The 18866-nt window shown below is 39.9% G+C and overlaps 1 protein-coding gene across 4 annotated transcripts in view; it reads left to right on the top strand.

Moving 5' to 3' along the window:
* Positions 1–18866, top strand: part of SORCS1 (sortilin related VPS10 domain containing receptor 1) — a 750254-nt gene that overhangs the window by 707199 nt on the left and 24189 nt on the right. For all 4 annotated transcript variants that reach the window (XM_072621765.1, XM_072621775.1, XM_072621754.1 and 1 more), the window contains exons 22-24: positions 2955–3067; positions 6087–6218; positions 17779–17878. In XM_072621765.1, the coding sequence (XP_072477866.1) occupies positions 2955–3067; positions 6087–6218; positions 17779–17878 (345 nt within the window). The remainder of the gene's footprint in view (positions 1–2954; positions 3068–6086; positions 6219–17778; positions 17879–18866) is intronic.

The raw sequence follows: 18866 nt of genomic DNA, 5'->3' as shown, positions 1-18866 counted from the left end.
GAAATGACATCATTTGATTTATCAAGGAGAAATTCCTTGGTCCTGAGGAGAAATTCCATTTTTTTATGTAGGCTGCTTCTTTATTCTTATCTCACCAACTTGTCGACAAGATAAAGTCCAAAAATTCATTTATAAGTAAAATTGAACGTAGTCTGAAGGTCAAAACAGCTCTAGGAACAGTGAATCTGGAGTGGCCACTCGCTTAGTGCACGCTTCTCTTAAAAAGTGTTGGCTGGGAGAGAATGAGCTGCCGTCAAGTCAATGCTGGGTTTTCTTCCTTCCTTCCTTCCTTCCTTCCTTCCTTCCTTCCTTCCTTCCTTCCTTCCTTCCTTCCTTCCTTCCTTCCTTCCTTCCTTCCTTCCTTCCTTCCTTTTTTCTTTCTCTTTCTTTCCTCCTTCCTCCCTCTTCTTTGTTTTTCTTTCTTTTTTTCTTTCTTTCTTCCTTTCCTTCTCTATTCTTGCCTCCTCCCCTCCCCACTCCCGTCCTCCTTGTCTCCCTCACTTCCTTCCTTCTTTCATCTTGGCCCCCTCTTAACCTGCAGCAGAGAGAGTAAATATTTTCCATTGATTATTTTATTTAATATTCCCCACTCCCTTGTAAGGTAGATACTATTTTTATTTCCATTTTAAGAATGAGAAAACTGAATCTGAGAAAGGTCAATTGATATGCTTAGGGTTGTACAACTATTAAGTCTGAGATAGTTTTCAAACCCAGGTCTTCCTGACTCCATGTCTGACATTCTATACGCTGTTCTACACTGTCGTGTCTCCAAAAAGGCTTTAGAGTCTTAAGGAGTTGTCTTACCCAGGGTCATATGTCCAGTATTTGTCAAAGGTGGGATTTGAACCAACCCAAGTTTTTCTGTTTCCAAGGCTTCTCCCCTCCACCATTCATGATATGAAACTTTCTCAGTGTGTTTTTCCTTGTAGTTTTTTATTTTTATTTTTTTTGTTTGTTTGTTTAAGATTTAGTAGACAAGTCTCTACAGACTTCAAAGAGTTAACAGAGAGAACTGGAGAAGCTCTATAGACACAACATTTTCTACAGTTTATTAAACCTACCTTAAGTTTAGGGTCAAGCACATTGGTATCAAACTGCAACAGAAATGGGGCCACCAAACTGTACATAAGCATCCCCGTGGGCTTCATATTAATTTAGAAAACCACACATTCACATTATTTATGTTCTATTGTATTTTTATTTATTTTGTTACATTTTTTCCCAAGTACAGATTAATTGGGTTAGGGCCACTCTGGGAGGTCTTGTGGGTTATATTCAGTGGGCCATGTATTTGATACTTCTGATAGAGGCTTTCATTCAGTGAAACTGAGGCCTTTTTTTTTTTTTTTTCAGGGACCTTCTCTCTAAACTTCCTCACAGTTAGCTCACCTTTAATATCCCTCTCTCTCTCCCTCATCTCCTAATATCTCTCCCACTTCTTTTCTGTCATAATTGTACCAGTGGCACATAGGATATTTCTTAGTTCCTTTGATGATTTGTGTGACTAAACAATTTGTTGGCCTCTTTTTTAGAATCTCTGCATATCTGAGATAAATGGGACCTTTGAGGTTGTTGTACCAGAGGAAACAAGAGAAGGACTGCCCCAGATCACACAGTGGGTTAACCACAAAGTCAAAATAAGAACCAAGTTTCATATGCTTCTGAATTCACAACTTTTCCCACCACCTCCTGCTTCTCAGTCCCTTACCTTCTCATAACCTCAAAGGAGGTAACTTGGTACAGTGTGAAAAGTACTGAATTTGGAATCAGATGGCTAAGTTCATACCTTCTTTCTACCATTTATTACTTTGGTGATGTGGAATAATTAGTCAGTCAATAAGCCTTTATTAAATGCCTACTATGTGATAAAGCACTGTTGTGCCAGGCACAACAGATACAAATACCAAGGATGAAACCATCCCTACTCACAATAACCATATATTCTCCTGTCAGTGGCAAAGAGAAAATATCTTTCTAAATTCATATTTGTCATCTGAAGGCAGGAATGAAAACACACACTGGACTCTTGAGAAGGAAAAGCTTTTGATTTGTTTCTTCTAAATTTGCTTCAGGGCGCAGGTTTTCTTTTAAATTAAAAATGCAAATGTGCAGAATCCATCTTTGTGAGCAGCTGTAAAAAAAAATAATTGGTGTTTGCCCTTTTTGTTCCTTCCACAATGCTTTCCTATTTTCAAAACAGACTTCAGTGTAATGTTTCTAATTCCCCATCCTTGCACCCTGCTGTTTAATACTGAAATTAGGATCTCTTGTCAACTAAAATTCCCCCCACCCCCACCCCAGTCCCTTTTTTTATCATCTGTATACTTCACCAAGGCACCTTTACTTTGCAGTTTAGCAAAAACAAGTAAAGAGGGTGGAGGGAAGGGATAATGAGGGGAAGAAAGTAAACTGAGGTTCTGAAAGTAAAATGGGGAGTCACAGTGGGTGGCTTCTCACGGCTGACATTTACTGAACAACTTAATTAATGTGCATCTCATTATTCTTCATCAGGGCTGAGGTAGTGATATTCATGTAGGTGACCAGTGGCTCATAAAGTAGACTTTGAAAAATACATCAGTGGAGTAAGGTACGAACCATAAAGGCAAACGTGGTCATATGAGAGTCTCCAAAGCTGTGTTTGATAAGCCTTTAGCATTGTTAAGAAATGCTTAAGCAGATTTTTATGCCTCCTGCGTGACTACTATGGAGTCCCTGTGTCTGTTAGTCTTTGTGAAATTCAAACTCATTATTTTCCACCTATGGATTTTGAAGTCAAACTTCTCCCCTTACTCATTTAATAGCTCATTTAAGTAAGTTCTACAGTCTCAGAGATAAACAAGGGTAACAAAATACTTCCTTGAATAACCGGCACTCTGTTATTGTTATGTGTTGTGGTTGGTAAGGGACATGGGAACATAGTGATTCACTGAGTTCCCCTACTCTTATATCCCCAGAGGAATTCCAGTCCCTCCGCCTGTCCTTCTCTCCAAACCTGGACGACTACAACCCAGACATCCCAGAGTGGAGGCGGGACATCAGCCGAGTCATCAAAAGAGCCCTGGTTGAAGTGAGTGAAAAAAATTGCTTCTCCTGACCTAGGGATGGTCCATCTACAACATTGGAGAGATTTATGGTAGTGTGGTGCATATTAGAACTGAGCAGCTGGGAACTTTGAGATCACAGACAGAAATGTTACTGAATGTGACTTCTGTGTAGAGCTCTGTGCTATGCCCTACGGGAAAGAAGGATAAAAGGAAGCAAAATATACAATTCCTGTCTATATCGTATGGAATTAGAAATTAGAGGTTAATGTTAGAAATGGAATTAGAGTTCAGAGAATCATATGATGTTGGAGTGGAGAGTGATTTATGATAAGATCTGGTGTATGCTCTTAACTGTACAGATGAGGAAAATGTATTCATTTTTGTGGGGGAATCAAAACACAAAGACACACACACACTCACACACACATCCCTATGAAGAGGATTTAGAAATACTTAGTAGGGCAATACAAAACAACCCAAAAAATCAAAATCACAAGGAAAAACTGACTCAGCTGTGCTGGAGGCACACAGAAAACAGCAGGGACCAATGATGGATCATAGGGATTGTCAAATTTAGAGGGAGAGAGACTTTTAGAGCTCTATTACAACAGTTAGCTAACATGGGGTAGTGGAAGGATATGTTCACTTCCCTTTTTTTAGTCTCAGATTCCTAATCTATAAAAAAAAAAAGTTTGACTGCATGATTTCAAAGCTCTCTTTTAGTGACTAAATCAGAAGTTCTAGTTCTTTCACTGTTTCTAAGTTGAGTGTCAGGGCAATGCTGCTGTTGTTCAGTTGTTTCAGTTGTGTTTGACTCTCTGTGACCCCATTTGGGTTTTCTTAGCAGAGACACTAGAGAGTTCTGCCATTTCCTTCTCCAGCTCATTTTATACATGGGGAAACTGAGGCAAATAGGGTAAAGTGACTTGCCCAGAACCATATAGCTAGTAAGTGTCACATCTAGTGAATTCAGGTCTTCCTGACTAAAGACCCGGTGCTCTATCCACTGCAACACCCAGCTGCCTCAGTACTAGCAGTAGGCCTATTTTTCTCCATCCTGATATGTCTCTCATAGGTACTTTGAAAAGGTCCCTTTTTTTTAGTCATTCTTCTCCCTCACACAATCTATATTCCTAGGAATAAGTGAAGAGCCAACCTTCAGAAATGTTTGTGGGAATTCTCTCTGTTGAGTCATAGGCTCTCCATCAACCATATTTTATGTTATCATATTAACATCATATATGTTAATATATGCTTCTTCCTGATGTTTAGCAACCTGTTGGATAATTTAACCTAAGTTATCTTTCAAGTCATATTAGTTGATTTGTAGAAGGAGAAGGTATTGAGAAGACCCAGGTTAGAATTCTGTTTAAGATGCTTAATAGCTTTGTGACCCTGTGTAACTCATGTGATCTCTTTGGATCTCAGTTTTCTCCTCTGTAAAATGAGGAGGTTGGTCCAGGTAAACATTAAGGTCCTTTTCACCTCTTAAGTCTATGATTCTGTAATCTTCATCTCACACGATTACAAATAATGTGTTCCAGCATAAATATATCCTAAGTGAAAAGAAGGGATATGGGCAGTTGCTAACACTTGGCAGGAGAGATACTACTCAGAGCTTGGTGCCAACTCTCAGTCCTCCCTCCTCATCCACCTTCTGATTCTCTATCTAATTAAGTTACATTTAGGAAACATGTGTTATACAAGGCCCTGTCCTAAAACTAAGAAAAACACCGGGATGGTATGGGTATATGTGGGTGAGTAGGGAGTAAAGGGACCATCTTCACATGCCCATAGGCAGGTGTAATCTGCAGGTCTGTCAGCATGGATTCCCTTAGGATATAAGATGAAGTATCAAGAATGACTTTACATAATGGAGGGCTGGCCGTTAAGGGATGTCCTACCCTAGTTCTGGTTCTCACCACATCATGCACTCCTGACCCTATGTGATCTGTCCTTGGTGTCTGGACATTTGCTGTCTGGGACCCTTCACTAGCAGGGTGGGTCCTTCCTTAGCTACCACATCTTACCCCAGAATAGATGATGATACATCCCTTCCTTGACCCCTCTGCCAATTCACATCTGGCTTGGTGGTGACTACAACTCTGGTGATAGCCTTTGGCTCTCCTTGAACTAGAAGGTCCTTGTTGGTCATCTTGAACTGTAGCCCATTCCTCCACTCCAGGGATGGATCGAGCTGACCTACCTTAGGTCAGCAGTAGCCTGCTGCCTATTGTCGTCCATACCTATTCCCTTGCTTCCCAGAGATCAGGTGCTCTGGGCCTCAGCTTTTCTACCAGCTGTCTAGAAAGATAGAAAAGGCTTCTAATGACTAATCCTGAGATATGGAGTTTCATATTCTGCTGAGAGTACCGATAGGTGGATTTTATTCTCCTCAGGAGCAAAGAGTTGATGATGATCACTTATCATAATTTTGAAAGTCATCCTGAATTGTCTCTTTGGAAGTGATTCCCTCACTCAGCAGACTACTCTTAAGCCAGATGCCCTTTCCAGGTGAAATTTCACCTTCTGTGAACTGCAAGGTCTTCATTATTTCACTCTAACTTTAAATTACTCAGAAGTAGAAGTACTTTTTGGAAATGGTTTGTTCGTTTGAATTCTGGTTGAAATCAACCATAGTTCAACAACATTCCACAAACGTATTTTAAGCAACTATATGTCAGGAATGGTTTTAGGTGCTGGAGGTAAAGAAACAAAAGCAAATCATTCCTTCCCTGTTGCAGCTTAGATTCTACTGCTATAATTCTCTTTATTATGAAGCAGAATCTGCCAAAAACTTCTCTTGTCCAAAGGACTTATTAAAAGGCAGTCCTACTTGTGAAATGACTTCTTAACATACACAATGAGAACAAACTTCTAGTAGTTTTCAGGGCTACATTCCCACCAGTGGTACTCTTCTCCTCTTTCCCCACACCTTCAAACCTTTTTTGCATGGGGGCTTGTTTATTTGTTTGAACAGATGCATTTCTTGAATTGGTTTTCATTGACTTTGATGGGAGTCTCTGTGTCTTCCCCAACCAGGCCACAGGTGTTTCAAGCCAACACATATTGGTGGCAGTACTTCCAGGCTTACCCACAGCGGCTGAACTCTTTGTCTTGCCCTATCAGGATGCTACAGGAGAAAACAAAAGATCAATAGAGGACCTGGAGCAGGTGAGTGCCCCCTCCCTCCCCTGGCCCCAAAGGGAGAAATGAAGCTTTTCCCTATGATCTGACGTGCAACCTTTTGCAGCATCCAAACCTCCCATCAGTCATCTGACCTGATGCAAAAGCATAGTGATAAATAAAGAGGACTGAAACTAGAAGCCAGGACATCAGCTCAGGCACTGTATAGACTAAGGTAAAAGGACTGAAGTCCTTTGGGCCTCCATTTCTATATCTGTATCTAAGATGATTGTATCTATCTTTACTTCTTATAGTTATTCATGAAAATATAGCATATATGCTTTGGTAGGCAGGAAGATGAAAGGTCAGTGAGAGGAAATAGAGAGTTTAGCCTGGAAAAGAGAAGACCCAGTAGGGACACAGCAGCTGTCTTCTTGTATTCGAAGGATTGTCATTTGTGGGAAGGATTCAGTTTGTTCTATTTGGCCCCATAAGACAAAATCAGGAGCAATGAATACAAGTTGCAGAAACAAATCTAAGCTTCATGTGGGGCTGTAGGGGGTGGATGGAGCGACCTCCCTAGCAATTAGAACTGTTGAGTTGCAACTGTTTAAAGTGGAATGACTTGTTTAGAGAGATGGTGGGGGAGTGGTTTCCTCTCCTTAGTGGTTTTCAAATAGAGGCCATACAACCACTTGTTTGGTTATGATATACTGGACCTTCCTTTTATGTACGGATTGACTAGGTCTACATTGGCCCTTCCAACTCTCAAATTCTGTGATGGCACCTTGACTTCACTGGTGTGTTATATCTTCTGAGATTGCCAGTAGCAAGTCCTTCCTGCCTTTCTAATCCTGTGAAATAAACAAGATCAAAGTTCTTTACACACTCCTTGAAAGTATGGGAAAATTTTGGGAAAAGATAAACATCCTATGGAAAGACATTTTCAATTTGGTCCAACACGCTAAAAACCCATTATGTGCAGAAATTTTGGTAGGTGATACTGACTGAAGCTTTTCCCAGTATTCTCAACATAGGGTTCTGACAGTATTTCAAAAGTGCATTTATTATCCTGAAAACTGAATTGACTTTCATCCTTAGCTCTGTGACCTCCTGGAGTATCACCTTAGGTTCTGTCTCTATCACCTCATCCCTCTCAAAATCAGAAAACTCTTACTATCACTATGATAAGGGATTATACTTTGTTACTAGACAGAATAGTAAATCTGATGTCCCCATGGAAATAAAATTTAAGTCAAGATTATTGAAGCCTAAGAAGGTTATGGAATATAAAGTGGATTCCTACCAACCACTAAGTATACACTGGCTTCCTGCCAGACTCGACCCAACCCTCCCCATGGACTTAGCGGGGATGCTCAGGGCTTATCTTTGACTAAACCTATTATCTAGTGCCATGATCTTTAGTTTTATGAAATAGTTTGAAAATATCTCATAACAGTCTTCTCAGCAAAAACAAAAATGTCTCCCTCCCTAAACTCAACAAATTCTGTTATGCTTTTTTCTCAAACCCTTCCTTTCAGTCACTGGATAGACTTTTATATTTCCTAATTCTGCCAGTGATTTCACTGGTATTGGCAACTCCTGGTGAGAAAATCTCCTCTATCCAATCAGCACCTATTCCACCAGGTATCATTTTGGAGAAGTGTCTGGTGGCCCTGAGAGGTCAAAGGCTTGGCTGAGACATTAATTACATGGCAAAGGCAGAACTGGTATTCAGGTGTTACTGACTCTGAGGCCAGCACTGTATTCATTCACTACACACCTTGCTGCCTTTCACTGATAAACTTTTCGTCTTTATATTTTTCTGCTTATCTAAGTAGTATCAAACCCTGCTTCCTTTGTGAATTTGAAGTGAAGGCATTCTGTAATTCTCCAGATTTCCATCTACTTGTGCTCACCTCTGGCTTTCAGCTTCAGTTAGAGTCTATGGATAATTATGTACACCTATAGTTTAGTAGGCCATAGGGTGGGCCTTTGCTTTGGCTACATAATTGAAGGAGGCAAAGGCCTTTGGGTCTGTAGGACTCCAACTGTTTTGCCTCTGGCTATCTTATTGTAGATCCTACTTAGATGAAGTTATAATCTTCCAAGATATAGACATGATTTCAGGTTTATATCTGTCTACTTCCATTTACCTGTACACTTTCCTTTCCCTGTTTTTTTTCTTTCTCCTTTTTGTAGTTCTTCAAAGTTTGATTAAAATTTCTTGAAAGGCAGGGAAGAAAACAACACATATCTATTTGTCATTCGGATTGTTTGTACGGTCTCCCATAGTATCTCTATCTCTCTCTCACCCATTCTTCCCCTCTCCTGCTTCTGCATTCATCCTACTCCATCCCTGGCTCTGTCTTCCACTCTCAGTGATCCAGGTGGTAGCTATTTGCCCTCTAGTGGTAGTGTCATAAATAATCTTTGCATCATTTCAGCCAAATCTCATGAAATGAAACAAAAAAACAAACAAAACAAAACAAAACAAAACAAAAGGTCGAGGTCTCCCACTACATCTGGGGCCATTTCCAGTTGTCCTAATCTATATCTTGTTATTGGACCCAGATGGCTCCGGAGGAGAAAGTGAGGCTGGTGACTTTGTGCAGTCTTCCCTCACTTAAATCCAATTCACTTGCAAGTCATGACATCACCTTCAGATGTCATGGTCTTCTTTGAGAAAAAAAGAACAAACAACAACGTAAAACATCCACTTTATTTGGAGACTTGAATGTAACCTTCTGGCACAAGTATCCACAATGGCCTTCTATACTTAGTACATGATTCAAAAAAACATTCTGTCCTGTTTTTCATGCCTTCTCTTACATTTATCAAGTATAATATCTAATATATAGTATTTAATAAATGGTTATTAATTGATGAGATAGAAGAGATTTCAGTTCTCACAGAACTGAATATGTGTTTATGGAAATAGAGACAATAATAGAATCTTAGAACAGAAGTTCTTAAACCCTAAAGGATAGGTTTTTATCCCTCTGGAGAGATTTCTGGGGGTCTATAAACAAAGATGGGGAAAATTACATTTTTATTACAATATTTTTTCCTTTGTAATCTTATATATTTTATTTTATTCATCTAAAATTATTGTTTTGAAAATGGGTTTACCAGACTTGCAAAGGAGTTCGTCACACACACAAAAATATTAAGAACCCCTATCTTAGACTATATGTATATAGGTATTATATGTATATAGAAAGGGTATTCTAGGTCATATAGCCTCCCCCCCTTACTTTATAAAGAAATTGATGCCCAGAGAAAGTAAGTGATTGCCCAAGATCAGATGAGAGTGAATGACAGAGCTGGACTTTGAACATAAATCTTCTGGCTCTAAATCTTCCACTATTTGCATTGTACCACGTTGGAAATATCTTAGATCTAATATAATCAAACCTCATCCCATGTGGGAATCTTATCCCTATATCATCCATGACTGCTGCTTAAACACCTTTAATGGTAGGGAACTCATTACCTTGTGGCAGCCTATACCCTGTTGGGATGTCTCTAATTCTTAGGAACTTCCTTCTTATATTGAGCTGAATCTACATCCATATAATTTTACCCCATTGATCCTAGTTCTGCCCAGCCAGTTATACATCAGAGGCACAACTATAACTCAGGTCTTCTAGACTCTGATGCTACCTCTCTATCCATTACTCCAAACTGTCCCTCTTACATATATATATGTTTTATACACACACACACACACACACACACACATATAAGTGTGCATTGTGTGTAGTACGTGTGTGTGTACACATACACACATACACATGTGGGAGGGAGGTGAGTATATTTGAGAAGCAACATGACATTTAGATACACACATGTATACAGACAAGTTCTGAGATAGATAGGGAACAATATTTCCTTGGATTTTGGATCTAACCAGAATAAGCATCATAGCCAAATGTTAAATCCAAAATGGTAGCTATGAACATTGGAAAGATGAGAAGTTCTTGTATACCGAGGGGACAATTATTCCTTTGTATCTTAGGCATTGGATCCAACCTGATAGAATCAGTTATATCTGAGTTGCTTTGTTCCAAGAACTTCTCTGTGGAATGTCACAACTGGCAGGGACCTTAGGGACTGCCTAGACAACTCTTTTTGCAAGAGGCCTTGCTCAGTCCTCCCAGCAGCTGGTGCCTTCCTTTCTGAGATCACCTTCTCTCTACTCTGTTCATGTTTAGTTATTTCCATGCCTTTTCTAGAATTAGAATATAAATTCCTTGAGGGCAGGTACAATTTTTTTTCTTTGTTAAACCCCTCCCCCCCTCCACACTTCCTATAATGCCAGGTAACACTAGTGCTTGTTGACTGACTCATTTCATTTTATAGAAGAGAAGCATGAGGCCCAGATGGAGAGAAGCAACTTGTCCAAGGTCAAGCAAAGATTTAATAGAGGTGATGTGCCCTAGGATGGAGTCAGGAAGAACCGATTTTAGATCCTACCTCTTATTCACTGTGTAAAGGTGATCAGCTAGGTGGTGGAGCAGATATGATACTAAACCTAGAGTTAGTAAGATCTGAGTTCAAATCTAGCCTCAGAAAAGTTATTAACAATGTGATGGACAAATCACTTAACCTCTGCCTGACTCATCTGCAAGGTAAGGAGGTAATATCATCTACCTCCCAGGGCTATGTTGCTTTTATTAGAAAGTGCTTTGCAAGCCTATAGCTATTATTATTAAAATGATTATTATTATTTTTAACTTCTTTGTTCTTTAGTTTATTCATGTGTAAAATGGGATGATATAACTTATAGCACCTCCCTTGCAAGTTTATTCTGTACTTTAGTGAGATTATGTGTTAAACACTTTGCAAGCCACAGTAGTGAAAGTAAATGTGGCTGTTATGGTTGAACAGCTGAACCTAGAGCGGGACACAGATCCCTTATCTCTAAATGAGTTTTACCCTCCTTCTATACCCATATTTCTTAAACAGAAGGAAAAATCTTCTTAGACTCATACTTTTAAAAAAAATTTAACATGGGAACCAGAAGGGATCACGATTTTTATAGCAGAGAACAAACAGCAAAGATTTTATGGATTTTACATGCAGAGAGATGTACACAATAGGGAAAAAGACCACCACATCACTAATATCCTCCTCTACTTTTGAGACAGGACTTAGGAAAGATTCATCTTTGCCCGTTTTTCATGGACCTGGCCCCTTGCTTGTAAAGGGTTATGATCTATACAGATTCTAGCCCATGCTTTAGCTGAGGAAAGTGATGGACTCTCACACAGCCAGCCCCTCTGAAAGTGAGGGATGAATTGCAGACCATGACTCTATGAGCTTCTTCTGCCACTGTTCCCATGGAAGCAGGGGAGTTGGCTTGAATCAGAGTTATCTTATCTGTGAAATAAATTGAAAATTCCTCACAGCAAGAAGCACTTGACCCTGTTACTAAGCTGAGGCGGCTGGGTTAATCAAAAGATCTGCCATGTGGAATGGTTCCACCAGTCTTCATTTTGTAGATGCTGGGCCAGCCAGAAAGGACTCTGTCCCTCAGGTCAGGTGGCTACAGAGAATATATTCCTCTAGAGGCAGTTGCTCAGGTATAAAGAAAACCACCTTCCATTCTCTCTGTCTCTCCATCCCTCCCTCAGAGATAGGCTTACCTTCTTCATTCCACTTTCATTAACAGCAAGCTCCCTCGTCAACTGGGAATCCTGAAAGGGAGAAAGGATTGAGGGAATGGTAGAAAGCCTGGTTCTGTGGAAAGGCAAAATTCAAAATAACATCCTGATGAGGTACTGGTTCTCAGTAACAGGTCTTTATTGGACTAGATGAGGAGCGAAATTTTCTCAGGACACCTGATATGCACCAAAAACAAAGAATTACTTCATCACATTGATATTACTGTATTCATTCATATATAGATGAAAATGTCAAGGTATAGGCAAGGGAAATGGCCTTGACATACCTTTTCACATTCTAGAACTTTTCACACACACACACACACACACACACACACACACACACACACACACACACACAAAGTTACACCTTATCTGCTGGGGACTGAATCGTCAAAGTAGAAATAGAAACACTGGGCCATAGCAACCTCATAGATAAGTTTCTCTGTGGAAGACAATTAGCACCAGAAGGTGCTTCTAGAAACTGGGATTAGAGCCTAGTGCTTCATCGGAATGCAACCTATGGCCAAAGAGGAAATGTAGCTAGGAAGGGGATGATGCTCTGTCATTTGTGATAGGCAGCCAAAAATAGGGAAAATTGATTCATTTTTCTCAATCAGCTCAGCCTCATTGTTTAAAGTGATATGTGCCGTCTTGGAATTTTTCCTGAGGGATACTAGCAAACTTGATTCTTTTGCACTCAAAGTGATTAAACAAGAGAAGCCAACATCAAGCTGGAAATCAAGTCAGCATCCATGTGCCTTGTGTCAGAAGGGAAAATGTATCCTCCCAGGCATCAGCTCAAAATTCCAGAACCACAGAATCTCAGAGTAAAAAGGGATCTCAGATCACTTAATTTAAATCATACCCAAATTATGAGCCCTCTTTCTTCCTTCCTTCCTGCCTGCCTTTCCCCACCTTTCCTTCTTTTCTCTTCCTTCTTTCTCTAATGAGAGAAAGCCCATTATGGATCCTTTGACAGCAGCAATTGCCAGGAAGGTTTCCCTTACATCTAACCTCAGTTAGAATCATCATACCTTCTTTGTATTGATCCAAGTTCTGTCCTCGCGATCCAAAGCTGAATAAGTCCAATTCCTCTTCTCTGTAACAGCCCTTTAAACACCCTTAAGTGTAGTTACCATTACCTCTTAAGCCCAGAGTTGAGGGTTGCATTCTGAACAATAGAGAGGGGCTGCCATTTTGGTGAGGTAAAAGGAATGCTGTATTTAGCACCATGATCCTATCTCTGACCCTCTCTGGCTATGGCACTTCAAGCTTAGTTCCCTCATGTATAAAATGATGACAATACTATTCACAATACCAGCTTTTCAGAATTGTTGTAAGGAATGTATTTTGTAAACTGTAAACCAATATGTAAATGAGAGATTTATGATCATCTTATTTTCTCTCAGTAAGCCATGATGGTGTTATCATCCAGGATTTTGTCTAAACATTTTGGGAATCTTTGAAACTGTGCCACTTCATGGGGATAGTAATTTTCCCTCATTCTAATATACCCTAAGGTCTGGATATCTGATTTCATTCATATATAGAACTCACATATGAGATAATGCCTTCTACCAAACCAGATCACGACCTTCTCTGCAATGTCTAGTATTAGAGATTTGCCCAGAACCCTGAAGTTAAATGATTTGCCCAAGGTCCCTCAGTCACTAAATTTCAGACTTTGAACCCAGTTCTTCATGGTTATCTACTACTCTGAGTTGCCTCTTAGCTCTCCATGTTGCTTGCAGTTTAGTGGCTATTGAAACTATTCCTTTCTCCTTTTAAAACCTGTATAGTAGAATACTCACCTTTCCAAACTCATGCTTTCCATTTGATAGTTAGTGTAGGGATTGAACTACTGAGTCTACTCTTTCCCTGCAAAATGATATTTTTCAAGGAAGATACCACTGGGACTCTAGGCAGCTCTAAATCTGTGAAAATTCTGTGAAATAGGTATTGGGCCAACATTAACATGTTTCTTTCCTGGAGATTATTTAGTCACAAGGGAGGGAAGGCAGGCAGTGTGACAGAGGAGCAGACAAGCAGTGATCAATAGGAAGGAATAATGAGTTCTGCCAAGACAACAAATTGTGCACAGTATAGGTAGGACAGGGAGGTTTGGAGGGGAAGAAGCAGAGCTCTACCTCCTTCTGTAGGTTTAATTCAAGGCTCAGCTTCTTTCCCCAGAGCCTCTGATGATAATGTCTCCTTCTCTTTCTGCCTGACACATTGCTAAATATTTCCATCCATGGGTTTTAATCTTACCTTTTTCCCTCCATGACTACTTGCAGGGACCCTGAGAATCACTTTGAATGAAATAATGGTCTTTTAAGCTAGTCTCTCAGAACAACTTACAAATAGAATTGTGGAATTGTTGTGCATTACCCATCCCTGAGCCTCACAGACCTCAGCTGAGATGGGGATGGCTGGGTAAGCAGTATGGCCACACAGATGGCAGAGAGATGCCAGAGAGCTGAGCAGAATGCCATTTTTCTTACCAGTCTGCTACTCAGCCCATACCCCACCTTTCATTTGGCTCTAACCCTTAGCTCAATGACTTCAAGGGAGTGGTTTAGATGAAATACTCTGGGGAGGGCTAAGGAAGGAGACCAGAAGTGAAAGACCAGTAGCCCTGATTAATGGAGGACACTGTTGTACTCTTTCTTGAAATCCACTTAGGAATCAAGGAATTCAGGGAGTGAGCTAGATATGCTCAAACTCAAGGAAACAGGGAAGAGTGAAACCAAACAGGAGCTCAGTGGAGCAAGAGGGTCAACTGAAACCAAGAGGGAATCCCACAGTGGGAAGGATAGATAAATGATTGCCAAAATGGCAACAGAAAAGCAGAAGTTAAAACCATTAGAAAAACAGACTATTAGGAAACAAAGATCTGGAATGGTAAATACAAGCTGTCATGTGAGGGGAATTAGCAGTCCTACTATGGTCCCTCTGTGAAGAAAAGCTGAGATGAGACCCTCGTGCCTAATGACGCTTCTTAAAGGTAGTGCCATATGGGAACTCTGGCTCCTAATTGCCTGTTAGAGGGCAATTAATTAGCTGGGAAATCTTAGACTGGTCTTTTAACTTTTCTCCACCTTGATTTCTTCAAATTTAGAAATGCGTAATCTTATCAATTCTAATGGGAGCAGCTACGTGGCGGTGCCTGAGTCAAAAAGACCTGAGTCCAAATATGGCCTCAAACACTTATTAGATGTGTGATCCTGAGAAAGTCACTTAACCCTCTTTGCCTCACTTTCCTCATCTGTAAAATGAGCTAGACAAGGAAATAGCAAACCACTCCAGTATCTTTCCCAAGAAACCCCCCCTCCAAAAAAAAAAGGGGGGATCACAAAGAGTTAGATAGAACTGAAATGACTGAACAACAGGAATGAGGCCAGGTCTCTGCCATTCTAGAGCTTTAGCATGCTAATGGAGATAGGGTTAAGACATCAAGATACAACTGTAAAGTAATAAATGCTCTGGCTTATGGTAGCCATGTTGAGACCTGGGAAAGAACTTACAAGGAATATAGATTTCTTGAAATAGGGCTCTAAAAAACCAAGCATTCATAAAGCCATTGGGATTCAAACGGAGCTACCTGATATGCCTTAAACCCAAAGTGCTCTGGCTGTCACTGTCTGGCCAAAAAGGAACCCAGCTCAAGCCTTAGTTGGTCATTGTTTGGGTTTTGTTGGCTCAGAGTGAGTATAAATAGCAGTTGTTTCTTTTCTCATCAGAAACCCTGAGGGTCTTGCCCTCCTAGATTGATTTTTTTTTAAGTAGGCAAAAGAGTCCATTTTTTGCCTCATTTCTTGCCTATCCTTAATCACTGAATGGGTGTTGCCTCAGACAAACTAAAGAGACCTAATGTACCCAGGGCCATTTCTAGTTGTCCTGATCTATGTCTTACCACTGGACCCTGGTGACTCTGGAGGAGACGGTGAGGCTGTTGGCTTTGCACAGCCCTGCCTCACTTAAATCCAATTCACTAGTAGATCACTTCCTGATATCATTGATCATCTTCCAGAAGGTAGGACAAGCAACAACTCTTGCTTGGCACAATGGGAGGCTGGCTGAAGAGCTACTCAGGGTGCTGTATCTGGGTAAACCACCAGATGGTGCCCCAAACCCTGAGCTACCCTGGAGTGACTGAGCTGGCCCAGAATTGTCTTGGCTCCATCTTCACTCTATCTGCACATGTGTAGATAGGACCCGTTTGTTTGTTTGTTTGTTAGCACCCCCCAGGCTATTATCTAGGGTAGCTTTTAATTCCATCAAAATCTATAATGTGACTCATTTTGCCCCCATTCCCACATGATCTTAATCTCTTTTCCAATTTAGTGAGACCCACAAAGATTGCTTATTTATCTGTAGATTAGCGTGCATTTAGTGAATGAAATGGAAAGCAATAGGAAGAGTGTTAGCAATGCTGGCTGCGTGAATAAGTAAGTTACAGCTGCTTTCGTCTTAGTCTGAACTTTCTTCTTTCCATCTTTCTTCTGTACTTTGCCTCTTACTGTTGTCACCAAGACAATTAATCCTGCAAAGTGATACATAGTCTGACTGTAGTAAGACATAGGAAAAAGGCAATAAATATCTCACCACTATCTTGTTTACCTGATAAACACTAGCTAGTTAGCACTCTGAGCCTGGAGGCTGTTCAAAGAACTGTTCAAAACCAGCCTCAAACATATATTAGCTGAATAACCCTGGACAAGTCATTCAATGCTCTATTTGCCTCAGTTTCCTCAACTGTAAAATGAAAATAATAATATCACCTACCTCCCAGAATTGTCGTGAAGATCAAATGAGATAATACTTTTAAAGTCTTAAACATAGTGCCTGGGTACACAGTAGCCTCTGTATAAATGTGAATTCCTATTTCTTTCTACTCATATAATTACATGCCCTGTGATGACCATCTACTGTAGCAATGCCCTAGTTCAGAGCATTTGAATCTTGGTTGGTTTTAGGACATCATTGCAAGGAACCTAAGAACAGACTGACACCCAAGATCAACTAAGAAAACATTAAGAATTCAACAAGACCTAAACATCATCCCAAGGTGAATGATGGCCAGAAAGCATCTAATCAGATTTAATTAGCATTTACAAATTAAACTGACTTGACTAAAATGAATAACATGGGGAAGACAGCCTGAAATTGATGGGAAAGTGTTTGCCCTGACAGCTTCTGAGAAGTCCCTGAGAAGCAAAAACATATCTGAATCAAATTAGATTATATTTTGTACTTAAACCCCAGTGCACATGTTTTAATCTTGCCTTTGAAAATGTGACACAAACAGTTATGTGTTAAATTGGTTATATTACCTCAGTCTTGCTGGTGCATATTTTGTGACCATGAATATTATAATTAATGCATTAGCTATATGTGTTGGGACAAAAAAGGAGCATGGCTAATACTCGTAAATGTGGGTAATAGCAAATTGATTAATTAGGCCTGTTAGGCGTAATGTTTACAGCCCAGTGTTTACACTATTGTCAGCCATAATAATTTTAGGCTGTGTATTTTATGGCACTTGTACCTGCCAATAAAAGAAAATATACTCAGATTTCCCTAATATGTATCAGTTGTCTGTGCCTACATAAATCATTATTTATACATGACAGATATCTGCAATGTCTAACGTGATATGAATGTTAGTAAATGATTTTCCTTCACAACTGAAGTTTGACCAAATCAATTAATTAGCTAACATTTATTTCTTCTTTGAACATAGATAAATTTGCAATCTTTACACGTATATGAAATGAAAATATATATATAGCCTAAAAAGAGTACAGAATATATTTTCAAATTATTTTTAATCTCTAATGCCATTATAAATTTGAAGACATATTAATCTAATACATTCATTTCTATGATAACATGACAGCCTCAATAATATTTACTTTGATGTCCTTTTTCCCCAGATATCAGAACTGATGATTCACAAACTGAACCAAAACTCCATCCACTTTGAGCTAAAGCCTGGAATCCGGGTTCTTGTCCACGCTGCCCACTTAACAGCAGGTCAGTTTATCTGTCCTCATGTTCTGATTGTTACCCTGTGGGTTTCCATTCCTGTTTACATTTCTATGTCACAAGACTGAAGGATGTATGAGGATAAAAATACTGGATTTGGAGTTACACAATATGGGTTTCATCTTTGGATGCTCCATATCCGAGTGTAAGGGTAGGGTTCTGCCCCCGCCCCATTGACCAACCAGTAAACAGAGTAACTCGATATGAAGGAGTTTTCCTGTAATCTTACATTAAGAGTTTCTGAAAGGATCCTAGGGCTTTTGGTCATTGAATGAAAAGCAACTGAAACATCTTATGATTAGATGAGGTCAGCTCATACCTCTTGAGTTATTTATAAAAAAAGTTAATAAAGCAGTTCAATGTAATAGTAAAAGTGTCAAGAGTTGGAAAATCCAAGTTTGAAAGCTCAAGAGCTAATCCCCTCAGAAGGAATCACTCGTTTGAGGAGAGAATCTCTCTGTCTTTTTCTCTTCCCCTCCCTTCTTTCTTCTCCGCTGTTTTTTTCTCTCTCTCTCTGTCCCTCTCTCCCATCCCTCCCTTCTTCTCTCCTTCTCTCTCTATTTCTCTCTTCTTTTTCTCTCTGTCTCCATGTGTGTCTCTGTCTTTGTCACTATTGCCTTCTCTCTCTGTCTCTGTCACTCTTTCTCTTTGTCCCTCTTTGTATCTCCCTCCCACTCCCCACTCTCGTTAACCATCTTATCATAGTGACAAGACAACTGGCAGGTAGCATATCCAGAAGATATGCAGGGACACAGATGGATACAAAAAAATTAATTTACTCCCAAAGGAGTCAATGATTTCAAGTAGTGTGATCCCCCATCCCCGAGGAGAATGCTGACTATGGATTCCTAAATGGATTTCCATAATTATCTGTGTATGTACCTCACTTCCATCTAAGTTCAAGTCCCCTTTCCCCTTGAACTCTACGAGTACTTGTGGAAGAGTATGCCTTAGGCTTGGGGGGAGAATGTTTTAT

Source organism: Notamacropus eugenii, chromosome 1, assembly GCF_028372415.1.
Source record: "Notamacropus eugenii isolate mMacEug1 chromosome 1, mMacEug1.pri_v2, whole genome shotgun sequence".
Classification (NCBI taxonomy): domain Eukaryota; kingdom Metazoa; phylum Chordata; class Mammalia; order Diprotodontia; family Macropodidae; genus Notamacropus; species Notamacropus eugenii.
The sequence above is the reverse complement of the archived record's forward strand: the minus strand, read 5'-3'. Positions and strand labels throughout refer to the sequence as shown.